The 15,941-nt window shown below is 41.5% G+C and overlaps 2 protein-coding genes across 3 annotated transcripts in view; both read right to left on the bottom strand.

The window, feature by feature from the left end:
* The window catches only part of ZDHHC15 (zinc finger DHHC-type palmitoyltransferase 15), a 120,185-nt gene that overhangs the window by 23,898 nt on the left and 80,346 nt on the right, over positions 1-15,941 (bottom strand). The window lies entirely within an intron of this gene.
* On the bottom strand, positions 9,099-10,134 carry LOC129075491 (voltage-dependent anion-selective channel protein 3-like). Its single transcript, XM_054579571.1, has one exon. It carries the CDS (start codon positions 10,087-10,089, stop codon positions 9,238-9,240), a length of 852 nt encoding a protein of 283 aa, XP_054435546.1. The 5' UTR covers positions 10,090-10,134; the 3' UTR covers positions 9,099-9,237.

Raw genomic sequence — 15,941 nt, 5'->3', positions numbered from 1 at the left:
AGAGAAATCTAATGAATGAAATAAACTAACAAACAAAATAGAACCAGAGGCATGGGCGTGGAAACATGGAACAGACTGAAAGTGATCAGAGGGGTGGGGGGGGAGGGGATAAAGGTGGAAAGAAGGGGAAGGAACTAGACAAAGAACTTGTGTGAATGACCCATGGACATGGACAAAATTGTGGGAATTGACTGTGGGAGCAGGGGGTGGAATGGGCGGAGGAGGGCAAAAGGGGAAAAATTGGGACATCTGTTACAGAATAACAATAAAAATGCTTTAAAAATAAAAATTTAAAAAACTCATCACCAAAAAAAAGAAAGAAAAAAAGAAACTACAATGAGATAACACTTCATACCTGTTAGAATGACTATTACCAACAAAACAGGTAATAACAAGTGTTGGAGACATTGTGGAGAAAAGGGACCCTCATTCACTGCTGGTGGGAGGATAGACTGGTACAGCCACTATGGTAAACAGTCTGGCAGCTCCTCAAAAAGTTAAGAGTAGAGTTACCAGATGACCCAGCAGTTCTTCTCCTTGGGTATATTCCTGAAAAACTCAAAAACATGTATTTACAAATATATATGCACCACTATGTTCACTGTAGCAGTATTCACGGTGGCCAAAACATGGAGACAACAAAAGTGTCCTTTGATAAAGGATTGGATAAAGAAGATGTGGTACCTATACACAATGGAATACTACTCAGCCATAAGAAAAGATGAAATACTGACATTTGCAACAACATGGATGGACCTTGAGAATGTTATGCTAAGTGTAATAAGTCAGTTATAAAAAAGCCAAGAAACATACGATTTCACTCATATGTGGGATTTGAAACTGAAACTTGTGGACACAGACAGCATTGTGGTGGTTACTAGAGGCAAGCGGGTATGAGCATTGTAGGGGGTGCAGGGAGCTGAATATATGGTGACAGAAGATGATTTGACTTTTGGTGGTGGGCACACAGTGCAATATACAGATCTTGTATTATAGAAATGTACACTTGAAACCTGTATGATCTTATTAACCAATGTCACCCCAATAATTTAATTGAAAAAAATTTAAAGTATAACATTTACTGTGGGTTTGTTATATATGGTTTTTATTATAATGAAGTATGTTTGCTCCAGTCCAATTTTGGTGAGTTTTTATTATAAATGGAGGCTGAATTTTCTCAAATGGTTTTTCTGCATCTATTGATAAGATCATATGATTTTTATCCTTGATTTGGTTTATGTGGCATATCACAATTGATTTGCAGATGTTGAAACAACCTTGCATCCCAGGAAGAAATCTCACTAGATCATGGTTTGTGATCTTTTTAATGTATGTCTGCATGAAATGTGCTAATATTTTCTTGAGGACATTTGAATCTACACACATCATGGATATTGGCTTATAATTGTCCTTTTTTGTAATGTCAGCCTGGTTTTGGAATTAGGATAATGCTGGCTTTGTAAAATTACCTTGGGAGCCTTCCCCCCTTTTGAATTTTTTGGAATAGTTTGAGAAAAATAAGTATTAGTTCTTTGAATGTTTGGTAAAATTCATCAATGAAGTGATCTGGTCTAGGACTTTTGTTTGGTGGGAGTTCTTTTTCCTTAGGTTACTATTTCACTTTCATTAGTAGTTATTAGTCTGTTCACTTTTTTGTTGCTTCTTGACAGTCTTGGATGATTGTATGTTTCCAGGAACTTATCTATTTCTTTTTTTTTAATTTTTAATTTTATTTTTTTCTTTCTTTCTTTCTTTATTTTTAAATACATTTGTCTCTGCCTCCCCCCCACCACTTTCCCTTGTCCCCTCCTCCTTCCCTCCCTCAGCTCTTCCCCATTGGTTTTGTCCATGAGTTCTTGCTATATGTTCCTTGACTTTCCCCTTCCCTTCCCTTTCCCTGCCCGCTCCTCCCTCCTTCCCTCTTGTCTCTGTTGATTTCTTTTCCTTTCAGTGTTGCTGGTCATATGTCCTTGCATATTTGTATTGTTGGTTAGGTTCCGCTTATAGGTGAGATCATATGGTATTTGTCTTTCGCCCCCTGGCTTATTTCACTTAGCATAATGCTCTCCAGTTCCATCCATGCTGTCGCGAAGTTTAGTAGTTCTTTTTTTCTTTCTGCTGCGTAGTATTTCATTGTGTATATGTACCATCATTTTTTGATCCAATCATCTACTGATGGACACTTAGGTTGCTTCCAACACTTGGCTATTGTAAATTGTGCTGCTATGAACATTGGGGTGCATAGGTTCTTTTGTATTGGCGTTTTGGTGTTCTCAGGGTATAGTCCCAGCAGGGGAATCGCTGGATCCAAAGGCAGTTCCATTTTCAGCTTTTTGAGGAAACTCCACACCGCCTTCCACAGTGGCTGTACCAGTCTGCATTCCCACCAACAGTGTACTAGAGTTCCCTTTTGTCCACAGCCTCGCCAGCACCTGTTGTTTGTGGATCTATTTATGATGGCCATTCTGACCGGTGTGAGGAGGTACCTCATGGTGGTTTTGATCTGCATTTCTCTGATGGCTAGTGATGCAGAGCATCCTTTCCAATGCCTCTGGGCCCTCTGTATCTCCTCCTTGGAAAAGCATCTGCCCAGGTCCTTTGCCCATTTTTTTATTGGATCATTTGTCTTCTTAGAGTGGAGTCGAGTGAGTTCTTTATGTACCTTGGAGATCAAACCTCTATCTGATGTATTATTAGCGAATATATTTTCCCATATGGTTGGCTCCCTTTTCATTTTGCTGATGTTTTCTTTTGCCATGCAGAAGCTTCTTATTTTGATGAGGTCCCACTTGTTTATTCTTTCCTTTATGATCCTTGCTTTAGGAGACATATCAGTGAAAAAATTGCTGCGTGGGATATCTGACAGTTTCCTGCCAATGTTCTCCTCTAGGACTTTGATGGTGTTGCGACTTATATTTAAGGCTTTTATCCATCTTGAGTTTATTTTTGTGTATGGTGTCAGCGGATGATCCAATTTCAATTTTTGGCATGTAGCCGTCCAGCTCTCCCAACACCATTTGTTGAAGAGGCTATCATTGCTCCATTTTATGCTTCTGCCCCCTTTGTCAAATATTAGATGCCCATAGAGACCTGGGCTTATTTCTGGGCTTTCTATTCTGTTCCACTGGCCTATGGGTCTGTTCTTGTGCCAGTACCAAATTGTTTTGAGTATAGTGGCTTTGTAGTAGAGTTTGATGTCCGGTATTGTGATCCCTCCTACTTTGTGTTTCTTTCTCAAAATTGCTGAAGCTATTCAGGGTCGTTTATGGTTCCATATAAATTTTTGAAATGTCTGTTCTATTTCTGTGAAATACGTCATTGGTATCTAATAGGGATTGCGTTGAATCTAAATTGCTTTAGATAGTATGGACATTTTGATGATATTCATTCTTCCAATCCATGAGCACGGTATATGCTTCCATTTATTTGTGTCTTCCTTCATTTCTTTTTTCAATGTTATATAGTTTTCTGGGTACAGGTCTTTTATGTCTTTGGTTAAATTTATGCCTAGGTACTTTATTTTTCTTCTTGCTCTATCTAATGGTATTTTTTTCTCTGATTTCTTCTTCTTCTATTGCATTGCTGGTGTACAAAAATGCCTTTGATTTCTGAATGTTGACTTTGTATCCTGCTGTTTTGCCAAATTCACTTATAAGGTTGAGGAGATTTTTGGTAGAGTCTACAGGATTCTCTATGTACACTATCATGTCATCTGCAAACAATGATAGCTTTACTTCCTCCTTTCCTATTTGGATGCCTTTTATCTCTTTCTCTTGTCTGACCGCTGTGGCTAGGACTTCCGATACGATGTTGAAAAGAAGTGGTGAGAATGGACATCCTTGTCATGTTCCCAATCTTAGTGGGAAAGCTTTCAGTTTTTGCCCGTTGAGTATGATATTGGCTGCAGGTTTTTCATATATGGCCTTTATTATGTTGAGGTATGCCCCCTTTATTCCCATTTTGCTGAGTGTTTTGATCATAAATGGGTGTTGTACCTTATCAAATGCTTTTTCTGCATCTATCGAGATGATCATGTGGTTTTTGTCTTTTCTTTTATTTATGTGATGCATCATGCTTACTGATTTGCATATATTGAACCATCCCTGCATGCCTGGGATGAATCCCACTTGATCGTGGTGGATAATCTTTTCAATGTATTGCTGGATGCGGTTTGCCAATATTTTGTTGAGGATTTTAGCATCCATGTTCATCAGCGAAATTGGCCTGTAGTTTTCTTTCTTTGTAGGGTCTTTATCTGGTTTTTGGATCAGGGTGATGCTGGACTCATAGAAAGAGTCTGGGAGTCTTCCCTCCTCTTGGATTTTTTGGAATAGTCTGAGAAGGACAGGGGTTAGCTCTTCCTTAAATGTTTTGTAAAATTCTCCTGGGAAACCGTCCGGCCCTGGGCTTTTGTGTGCCGGGAGTTTCTTGATGACTGCTTCAATTCCCCCAGCTGTTATCGGTCTGTTCAAGCTTTCTGTTTCTTCCTACTTCAGTGTTGGAAGATTATACTTTTCTAAAAATTTGTCCATTTCATCAAGATTTTCAAATTTCTTGGCATATAATTGTTCATATAGTTTCTGATGATCATTTGTATTTCTGTGGTATCAGTTGTTATTTCTCCTCTTTCATTTCTGATATTATTAATTTTGGTCCTCTCCCTTTTTTTCTTGATGAGTCTGCTTAAGGGCTTGTCAATTTTATTTATCATTTCAAAGAGCCACCTTCTGGATTGGCTGATCCTCTGAATTGTTCTTTTTTGTCTCTATGTCATTCAGTTCTGCTCTCATCTTGACTATTTCCTTCCTTCTACTTGCTCTGGAATTTATTTGTTGTTGTTTCTCCAGTTCTTGAAGTTGTAGTGTTAGGTCTTTTATTTGAAAGGTTTCTATCTTTTTTAGGTAAGCCTGTATTGCTATGAACTTCCCTCTTAGGACCGCCTTTGCTGTGTCCCATAGGTTTTGGACTGTTGTCTGTTCATTTTCATTTGTTTCCAGAAATGTTTTGATTTCTTCTCTTATCTCATTATTGACCCATTCATTGTTTAATAGTCTACTGTTCAGTCTCCATGAGCTTGCAAGTTTTTGAATTTTCTCTTTGAGGTTGATTTCGTGTTTCAAGGCCTTGTGGTCCGAGAAAAAGTTTGGTATTATTTCAATTTTCCTGAATTTGCTGAGGCTTGCTTTGTGTCCTATCATGTGGTCTATCTTTGAAAAACTGCCATGAGCATTTGAAAAGAATGTGTATTTTTCTTCTTTGGGATGTAAGGTTCTATATATGTCAGTTAAGTCTCTTTGATTCAGTGTGTCCTTCAGCGCCACAATATGTTTATTAATGTTTTGTTTGGAAGATCTGTCCATTTTTGACAGTGGGGTGTTGAAATCCCCTACTATCAGTGTGTTGCTGTCTATATCTTTTTTGAAGTCATCCAACAATTTCCTTATAAACTTGGGGGCTCCTATATTGGGAGCATATAAGTTTACAATGTTGATGCCTTCTTGATAGATTCTTCCTTTAAGTATGATAAAGTGCCCCTCTGGGTCTCTCTTTATGGCATTTGCTTTGAAATCTACTTTGTCTGATACAAGTGTGGCAACGCCAGCCTTTTTCTCATGTCCATTTGCTTGGAATATTATTTTCCATCCCTTTACTTTCAATCTGTGTAGGTCTTTTGCTCTGAGGTGGGTCTCTTGTAGGCAACATATGTGTGGGTCATGTTTTCTTATCCATTCAGCTACCCTGTGTCTTTTGATTGGGGCATTTAATCCATTCACATTGAGAGATATTACTGATAGAAACTTACTCATCTTTTCTCTTTGTACTTGTGTTCCTCTCTGTCTCATTCTTTTCCTTCATCTGCTTAAACCAGTCCCCTTAGCATATCTTGGAGTGCTGGTTTGGTAGAGATGTATTCTTTTAGCTTTCTTTTGTCTGGGAAAATCCATATTTCTCCTTCTATTTTAATGGAGAGCCTAGCTGGGTAGAGCAGCCTTGGCTGTAGGCCCTTGCTTTTCATGGCTTGGAATATTTGTTGCCATTCCCTTCTGGCTTGTAGTGTTTCTGCTGAGAAGTCAGCTCCTAGGCGTATCGGGGCCCCCTTGTATGTTAATTTCTCCTTCTCCCTTGCTGCCTTGAGGATTCTCTCTTTGTCTTTGACATTTGCCATTTTAATGATGTTGTGTCTTGGAGTGGACCTCTTTGAGTCCCTCTTGAGTGGGGTCCTCTGTGCCTCCTGGATCCATGAGAGCCTTTCCTCAAATTAGGGAAATTTTCCATCATTACTTTTTCAAGGAGGTTCTCTATCCCTTGCTCCTCTTCTCCTTCTGGGATCCCTATTATATGGATATTATTGCATTTCAGGTTGTCCTGCATTTCTCTAAATGCCTCTTCATTCTTTTTGAGTTGTTTTTCCATTTCTTGTTCTTTCTGGGAGCTTGTTTCTACCTTGTCCTCCATCTCACTGATTCGATCCTCAGCTTCATCCAGCCTGCTTTGGATTCCTTCTACTGTGTTCTTCAATTCAGAAATGGTATTCTTCATATCCTCTTGTGTCTTCTTGAGAGTTTCTATGTCCTTTTCCAGGCTGATAGAGTTTGCTGTAAGATCCTGATAGTTTCTCTGCAGTTTCTCATAGTTCTTTGAGCTGGCTGAGCTCATTGAGCTTCCTTAGAACCATTGTTTTGAATTCAGTATCTGACAGTTCCCTTGCCTCTATGTCATTGCGCTCTCTCTGTGGGTAGTCCCTTTTCCACTCATTTGGGGGGAGCTTCTTTTTCTTCCCATTTTTGTGAGAGTCTGTTAAGTATTTTTGTCCTTTACTTTTCTTTCTGGGCCTGCCTCTGATGATGTCAGTTGTTGACCCTATAGGATCTTGGGTTGTTTGTTTGAGCCTTCCAGGAGCCTAATGCCTGTGTCTGACTCCTGCTTGGAGCAGCTCTGTGACCCCTTCCGTCAGGGCTGGGCTATATTTTGGGATCTCTCTGCACTCTCATGCAGGCTCCTTGAGCGCGCTCCCAGGGTGGCAGGATCCCCCGCCTGCCTGGGCTCGCATGTGCTTGCCCCAGACCAGGGGGCTTATGCGCGACCTCGGGTACTCATCTGGCCCCCTGGCCAGCAAGCTCTGCGGCACTGGTCCGTTTAGGGTCTTCTATTGTGTATTTTCCCTGCTTTTGGCTCTTTGGGTGGTTTGCTTGCCCTCCCCAAATGGGGACTACGGAAATGGGAGGAAGTCAGCTCTAGGACTCTCCTGTTAATCCTATCTCTGGTCTCTCCTCCAGGGACTCTGGGCAGCTCTACCAATTTTGTGGGCCGCTCCGCAATCGCGGGCTGGCGGGTCAATTTACGCCCGCCCTTGCCGCTCTGTGCACTCCCTCACAGGCCGTATGGTGCCAATCTGTGGGAGGCCTTGCCAGCCGGTGCAAGCATTTTCCAGCCCGCGCAGGTTACACACGCTTGCCAACCCTCGCCGGTCATTCGGCACAAGTGTGCGCGCCTGCACTTGGTGTTTTGGGGGTGTCTATGTGTGCTTTTTGGCTTTTGGCTCTTTGGGTGTGTGGCCTCTTCCCGCACAATGGAGACTACGGCAAGGAGAAGGAGTCGGGACTCCCTGCTTCCTCCTCCCATTCTTTCCCCAATGCCTCCGTCTCCAGTCTCTCCTCAAGGCTCTCCCAGCCAGTCTGCACTCAGCCCCGCAGCTCACATGCCTACAAGCTGTGTGCGGAGCGCACAAAAGGCAGGTTAATGGATTCCCTTATGCCTGAGCGAGATGGTAGCTGCAGAGTGGGAAGTGCGTTATCACCCGGGGCTTCACCAGCCAGTGTCAGTTCTCTTCACAAAGTTTTCCTCACCAGTCTTTTCCCAGGCACCAGCCCACCCTGCTGCCACCTCTACCCAGAGATCAAGGAGGGCGGCTGCCACTGCAACTTTTGTGTTGGCCCTTTAAATGTCTCTTTGCATCCCCAGCCACCTGTCTCTGGCAGAGAGCGCCCCTAAGCTTTTCGGGGTTGCATTTTGTCTGTATTTTCTTGGCTTTAGCTGCTGTAGTTTAGGGGTTCCTGTTTATGATTCAGACCCCGTTCTTCTTGGGGGAAGCTAACTGGCCATTTCAATGTCCCTCTGGTGCCAGTGCCTGTGGGCACCCAGCCCACCCTCTCGAGCCTCCACCGCATTTCTCACTCGTTGGGATGTGTGAGAGTAGAATCCAGTGTCCAAGGCACCAAGGCTCCTCTCCCACTATTGCTCCACTGCTTTCCAGGTGATTACTCCCTTATTTAGTTGCATTTCCAGTTTGGTTTTGGGAGGAGGTCAGCATGACTCCCATTCACTCCTCCGCCATCTTCTCTCCTATTTCTTCAAAATTGTCCAATTTGTTGGAATATATTTGTAGTATTTCTTATAATGCTTTGGATCACCGTGGTGTCAGTTATCACTTCTCTTTCATTTCTGATTTTATTTATTTGGGTCCTCTCTTTTTTTCTCTTAATGAGTCTGGTAAAAGATTTATCAATCTTGTTTCTCTTTTCAAAGAACCAATTTTTGGTTTCATTGGTCTTTTATATTTTTTTTTGTATTTTTTTAATTTCTGCTCTGTTCTTTACTATTTATTTCTTCTACACACTTTGGCCTTTGTTTGTTCTTCTTTTTCTAGTTGCTTTAGGTGTAAGATTATATTGTTTATTGAGATTTTTCTTGTTTCTTGAGGTAGGCCTATGATGCTATGAATTTACCTCTGAGGCCTGCTTTTATTGTTTCCCATAGGTTTTGGGTTGCTGTGTTTTCTTTTCTTTTCTTTTTTTTTTTTTTGAGTGACTACTTTCAAATGTGATGGGTTTACTTTATTTTGCTCTGATGCTAATAAACCAAAGACTCCACTACAGCACAGAGATCAATATATTAAAAGGTCATGAAAAAGTAGTGCGGGACATGCAGGATGTGATGTACAAACTGGAGGATTGGGTTATTTCCTTTATAACACAACACTACATTGTCACTGAGGATCACATTTAAAATAATACTGTGGAACTGAACTGAAATGTGGCACAAATATGACAACTTCCAGGCATGCCTTCCAGCACCTCCCTTGTGATCTCTAGACTTCAGTGTGTGGGAGGATAACAATTCTTTGGAAGAATAAAAAGTTCACACTTTTGAAATCTCAAAGAATTTTAAGGCCCAAACATAGTGGGTTCATTTCTCTTCATCTCCAGGGAGAAATCTGATGTTTTATTCAAAACCTCATTAATCTTCTAGTTCAAATCCCAACCCAACTTTGTGACCTCCTGCATTGAAGTTCTTTCCATCAATTAAAGCTGATAGGGTCAGTTTGACTCCTGGTCGAAGAGTCTGAGTATAACCCAGTCCAATCAGGCTGGCATTATTTACTTTAGCAGAGAGAGTTGTTCTACAATCCAACTTGTATTTAGCAGCGATGCCAAAGCAGGTATTGTTACTGCCAGCTGTCCATGCAAGGTTTATTGATGTTTCAATCTTCTCATTAACCTTCTGGTAGATAGACCCTCCAAATTCAGTGCCATCATTCACATGAGTGTGCAGCTGGAAGTCCGCAGCCTTGTAACCCAGGGCGAAATTATTCTGTGACAGTTTGGATTTCACTGTGTCAAAACTCATCTGATAGCCAGCAAGCCAACCTTCAAAGGCTAACACAGCCCAGCCATAGATGGTCGGGCCAGAAAAATCTATATCAACATTACTGCCAAGACTGAAACAATCCAGTTTATAGGAGGCCTTCAATTTCCCCCTCTTCTTTCCTGTGTTCGGTACAAATATGGTATCAAGAGTAAGTTTCAACCCTTCGGCCAACTTATTCTTCCAAGAGATTTCTGTTCCAAGAGTATTGTCTGTGTTCCATTTTTGGGTGAAGGTAAGTCCATAATTACAGACCTTATATTTGGTCTCTAGGTTGCCTGAAGCTTTCCCTGTATCAGTATAAGCACGACCAGAAGTAGAAAATTCCACTCCACTACATGACTTGGTTCTCAGGTTTATTTTGACCATGCCAAACCCATATCCTTTGTTGAAGACATCCTTGGCAGCCTTTCCTAGGTCACAGTAAGTTGGTGTGTTATACATATCTGCACCCAGAGAGCAGGTACTCCGCTAGGGCAACGCTGAAGGTCTTCTGGGTTGCTGTGTTTTCATTTTCATTTTCTCAAGGTATCTTTCTATTTCTTACTTCACCTTGTTGTTAACTCATTTATTGTTTAGTAACATGTTATTTGGCTTCCATATGATTGTTTCTCAGTGTTCTTTATGTAATTGATTTCTAGCTTTATACTATCGTGATCAGAGAAAATGCTTGTTATAATTTCAATCTTCTTAAATTTATTGAGATTTGTTTTGTGGCCTAACGTGGTCTATTCTGGAAAATGTTTCATGTACACTTGAAAAGGATGTATATTCTGCTACTTTGGAGTAAAATGGTCTAAAATATCAATCAAATATATCTGGTCAAATGTGTAATATAGGGTTGCTCTTTCCTTGATTTTCTGTGAATGATGTATCCATTGATGTCAATGGGGCGTTAATGTCCCCTACAATTACTGTATGATGGTCAATCTCTCCTTTTATGTCCATCACTATTTATATTTAGTATTGGATATGCAAATATTTACAGGGGTTAAATTCTCTTATTGGATTGATCCCTTTATCATTATGAAATTTTTTTCTTTGTCTCTCCTTATAAACTTTGTTTTAAAGTCTATTTTGCCTGATATAAATATTGCTACTCAGTTTTTTAAAATCTCCATTTGCATGAAATGTCTTTTTCAATCTTTTTACTTTCAGTCTCTGTGTGTCTTTCAATCTGAGGTGGGGGTCTCGTAAAAAGCAAATGTATGGGTCTTGTTCTCTCTCTTTTAAACTCTTAAGGCTATTTACTTCTTTTTTAAATTATATTTTATTGGTTATGCTATTATAGTTGTCCCAATTTTCCTTTTTACCCTTTTAACCCAGCAACTCCCATTCCCTCAGGCAACCCCCACTCCACCATTGTTCATGTCCATGGGTCATGCATATTAGTTCTTTGGTTACTCCATTTCCTATATTGTACTTTACATCCCCATGGCTATTCTAACTATTCTAACTACCAATTTGTATTTCATAATCCACTCACCTCTTCACCCATTCCTCTACACGCACCTCCCATCTGGCATCCATCAACATGCCCTCTGTAACCATGATTCTGTCTCTGTTTTTCTTGTTTGCTTAGTGTTTTTTAGATTCAATTGTTGATAGATAAGTATTTATTGATATTTTACTGTTCATAGTTTTCATTGTCTTCTTTTTCTTAAAAAAGTCCCTTTAACATTTCATATAATAATGGTTTGGTGATGATAAACTCCTTTAGTTTTTTTCTTGTCTAGGAGGCTCTTTATCTACCCTTTGATTCTGAATGATATCTTTGCTGGGTAGAGCAATCTTGGCTGTAGGTCTCTGCTCTTCATGACTTTGAATATTTCTTGCCAATACCTTCTAGCCTGCAAAGTTTCTTTTGAGAAATCAGCTGACAGCCTTATGAGAACACCCCTGTAGGTCACTAACTGCTTCTTTCTTATTGATTTTAAGATTCTCTCTTTATCTTTAACCTTTGGCATTTTAATTATGATGTGTCTTGGAGTGGGTACCTTTGCATCCATCTTGTTTGGGACTCTGTGTGCTTCCTGGACTTCCATGTCTATTTCATTCACCAAATTAGGGAAGTTTTCTTTATTTCTCGCTCTTTCTCTTCTCCTTCTAGCACCCCTATAATGCAAATGTTGGAACCTTTGAAGTTGTCCCAGAGGTTGCTTATACTTTCCTTGTTGTTTTTCATTCTTTCTTCTTGTTCTGTATGATTGTTTTTTGCTTCCTTATATTCCAAAATCATTGACTTGATTCTTTTTTTCACTTTCATTTTTTATATGATTCTTGTCACCCTACTGTTGTTCCCCTGTAAATTGTTCTTTATTTCAATGAGTGAATCCTTCATTTCTCACTGGATCTTTTTTATGCTGTTGAGGCCCTCACTAAATTCCTTGAGCATCCTTATAACCAGTGTTTTGAAATCTGCATCTGATAGATTGCTTATCCCCATTTTGTTTAGTTCTTTTTCTGGAGTTTTGACCTGTTCATTTGGACCATTGTTCTTTGTCTCCTCATTTTGAGAAGCTTCCATGTGTTTGTTTCTATGTATTAGGTAGAGTTGCTATGACTCCCCATCTTGGTAGCATGGCCTAATGTAGTAGGTGTCCTGTAGGGCGCAGTGGCACAGCCTCCCCTATCACCCAAGTTGGGTACTTGAGGTGTGTCCTTCATGTGGACTGAGTGCACCCTCCTCTTGTAGTTGAGCCTTTGTTGCTGTTGGCAGGTAAATAGGAGGGATTTACCCAGGCCAGTCCGTTGCAAGGATTGGCTGTGACCACTGACCACCCACTTCCCCACCCTCCATGGAGGATCAGCTGTGCAGGGGTAGGGTGGTGGTGCTCTGACATAGTCTGTAGCTGTCTACTTGGTGTGCAGGCTGTGGGATTTCCCAGGTGTTGCAGGTGATGGTCAGCTCCCACCTGTATTTTGCCTGGGGCTACCCTGCCTGAGATATATGGTGATCTGAGATGGCTGCTGCTTGTGCTGGTCTTGGGCATTGCAGGCGAAGCCAAGCTGTGAATCTAGGCTGGCTGCTGCTGGTGCTTTCTTGGGGCCACTTAGCAAGAGGTACAGGGGCTAGGGGCTCACTGAGGCCAGCTGTTGCTTGTTTGAAATGATTTAAGAAGATGTGAAGCTTGAGCCAAAAACAGCCATTCATTTGGGAAGGCCACTGTTGACAGCTGTAAGTTGGGTGGGGCAGAGCCTCAGGGAATCACCAAGGTGAGGCAAACAGTGTGAGCCAGGTTGATGGAGTCACAGATATGGCACCCACCTGCCAGCTCCATGGTTCTGCCCACATTTCTCTCTGGGAGAAAGATGTCCCCCAGCTCTCACCTTGATGCCAGATACTTCAGGTTCCCCCTGTATGCCACTGGTGTGTTTCAAGCTGCTACCTTCAGTTCAAGCTGCTGGTGCTAGAACTCAGAGGGAGTGACTCTGGGTAAGTCTCTGTGTGGGTTCTTTAAAAGGAACTGCTTGGAACTCCAAAAGTTTTTCCCACTGACTCAATCCCTGCTGGTTTTTGCAGAAGTTATAGGGTCTTATCTTCCTGGCACTGGAATCTTGTGCTGTGGGGCCTGGTGTAGGGCTGGGACTCCTCGCCCCCAAGATATCCCTCCTGAATTTTTATCCACCACATGTGGATGTGGGATTAGCCTTCTGCATCTCCGCCCCTCCAACCAGTGTGGATGGATGTAGTTTCTTTAATTCTGTTGTCAGAATTTCTTTCAACCTGATTTCTGACAGTTCTGAGTGATGATTGTTTTATAATTTAGTTGTAATTTTCATGTGGTTGTGCAAGGAGGCGAGCCATATTTACCTATACCACCAACTTGACTGCAAGTTCCCCAGGTCTTGCTTTCTTGTGTGTGTGTGTGTGTGTGTGTGTGTGTGTGTGTGTGTGTTGTTTTCTTATTCATTTAGCTACTCTGTGTTTTTTGACTGGAACTTTTAATCTACTTACATTTAAAGTGATTATTAATAGATATGTAGTTACTGTCATTTTATTATTCATATTTATAATCCTTTTTGCTTCCTCTTCTTATAGAAGTCCCTATAACATTTCTTGTAATATTGGTTTTACTTGTCTGGAAGGCCCTTTATCTGCCTTTGATTCTCAATAATGACTTTGCTGAGTATCACAATCTCAATTTTAATGTCCTGCTTTTCATCACTTTCGATATGTTGTGCCAGTCCCTTCTGGCCTACACAGTTTCTTTTGAGAAATCAGCTGACAATCTTATGAGAGTTCCTGAGTAGGTAACTGTCTTTCTCTTACTACTTTTAATATTCTTTCATTGTCTTTAACCTTTGCCATTTTAATTATGATGTGTCTTGGTGTGGGCCTCTTTGGGTTCATCCTATTTGGGACTCTGCACTTTTTGGACTTGTATGTCTATTTCTTTTGCCATGTTAGGGAATTTTTCACTCTTTATTTCTTCAAATAGGTTTTCAATCTCTTGCACTCCCTGTCTTATTTTTCTGGTACCCCTATGATGCAAATGTCAGTATTACTGATGTTGCTCCAGAGGTCCCTTTAGTTATTCCCATTTTTTAAATTATTTTTTTCTTTTTGCTGTGCCAATAGGGTGTTTCCCATTACCTTGTCTTCTAAATTGCTGATTTAATTCTCTGTTTCATCTAATCTACTATTCTTTCTTTTAGTGTATTCTTTATTTAAGACATTGCATTCTTCATTTCTGACTTCTTTTATGCTTTCTATGATCTTTTTTATGTTTTCCATCTCTTTGTTTATGTTTTCACTGAGATCATTTATTCTTCCCCTAAATTCCTTGAGCGTTCTTAAAACAAGTGTTTTGAACTCTGGTAGATTGCTTGCCTCCATTTCATTTAGTTCTTTTTGTGGAGTTTTCTCCTTTTCTTGCATTTGGGACTAGGTCTGTGAGGTTCTGTGTCTCCTCATTTTGGCTGAGTCTCTTTGTTCGTTACTGTATATTAGGTAGATCTGCTATATTTCCCAGTCTTGGCAAGGTGGCCTTCTGTAGTAGGTGTCCTGTAGGGCCCAGTGGTGCAGTCTCCCAGGGCACTTGCACTGGATGCTCCTGGAGTATCTTTTGTGTAGGCTGTGTACACTCTCCTTTTGTCTTTGAGCTTTGATTGCTGTTGGCACATCAGTGGGTGGGGCTGACCCTCAGGCTGACTGGCTATGAGGCCTGGTCAGGACCACAGGGTATGAGCTGTTGTGTGGGCGCTGACTCCATGAAGCAACATTCCCCTCATTGGTGCTCTAGTGTCTGCTGAGACCAGCCTTTGGTTGTGCTATATGTGGAGCTTATTGGGTGGTGTTGTTTTCTGGTCTGAACCTGGCCACTGGGTATGTTTGTTCTGTGGCCCCTTACATGATTGTTAGCTGCCCATGCTGTGCCCAGAGTATCATGCAAGATGCCACACTGCTTATCTAGGACGGCTGCCATCTGTTCTAGGCTGTGGACCACTCAGGAATAGGCACAGGGTGCACAGAGGCCAGCTGTCACCTCCCTGGGGACTGTGGGCCTTTGAGGGGTTTTAGGTAAGTCTGTAGCATGGGCCATGTCTCTCTGCCTGTAAGAAACAACTGCTGAAAAAGACTTTGGTGGTGCTGGAGTTTGGTGTGGTGAGGTCCCAGGGAGTCATCAGGGTGGTGCCAGGTGTGTTTACCAGGTTACTGCATATTCTGATTTGGCACCTGTGTGAGAATGCAGGCTGTCTGGGAAGAGGGCTCACCACCAGAACAGTGGCACCATCCTGTGCCTATAGACTATATGTGAGTAGGGCTCAACAAAGGAAGCCACACAATTCAATCCCCCCCATATGTCCCTGGTGCCTTTTGAGTTGCTGTCTCTTCATTGAAGCTAGGGGGATTTTTTTTGTAGTTGAGTGAGACTGTGTTTGGGCCCTTTAAGAGGATGCCTGGGTCTACAGCAGCCCTCCATCTCACCCAAATAGAATCCACACTGATTTTCACAGTCAGATGTTGTAGGGACTCCTCTTCTCAGCACTCATGTCCTGAGCTGAGGTATGCAGTATGGGGCTGAGACCACCTGCTCCAAAGATGGGACCTCCACAGCTAAGATATTCCTCCCTTCCAATTCTTTACCCTGATGCATGGGTGTGGGACCAGCCCATTTCCAGTATCCACACCTCCTACCAGTCTAAATGTGGCTTCTTCTTTATATCCTTAGTTATAGGAGTTCTATTCAGCTTGTGTTCAGATGGTTCTCCAGGGTGATTGTTTTATAATTAGTTGTAATTTTGATACGATCATGGGAGGAGAAGAGCATAGCATTTGCTTACTGTTCTAT

This window comes from Pteronotus mesoamericanus, unplaced genomic scaffold, assembly GCF_021234165.1.
Source record: "Pteronotus mesoamericanus isolate MK-2021 breed Mesoamerican mustached bat unplaced genomic scaffold, CSHL_Meso_final contig_55, whole genome shotgun sequence".
Lineage (NCBI taxonomy): Eukaryota > Metazoa > Chordata > Mammalia > Chiroptera > Mormoopidae > Pteronotus > Pteronotus mesoamericanus.
Note: the sequence above shows the minus strand (reverse complement) of the source record. Positions and strands in the feature narration are given on the sequence as shown.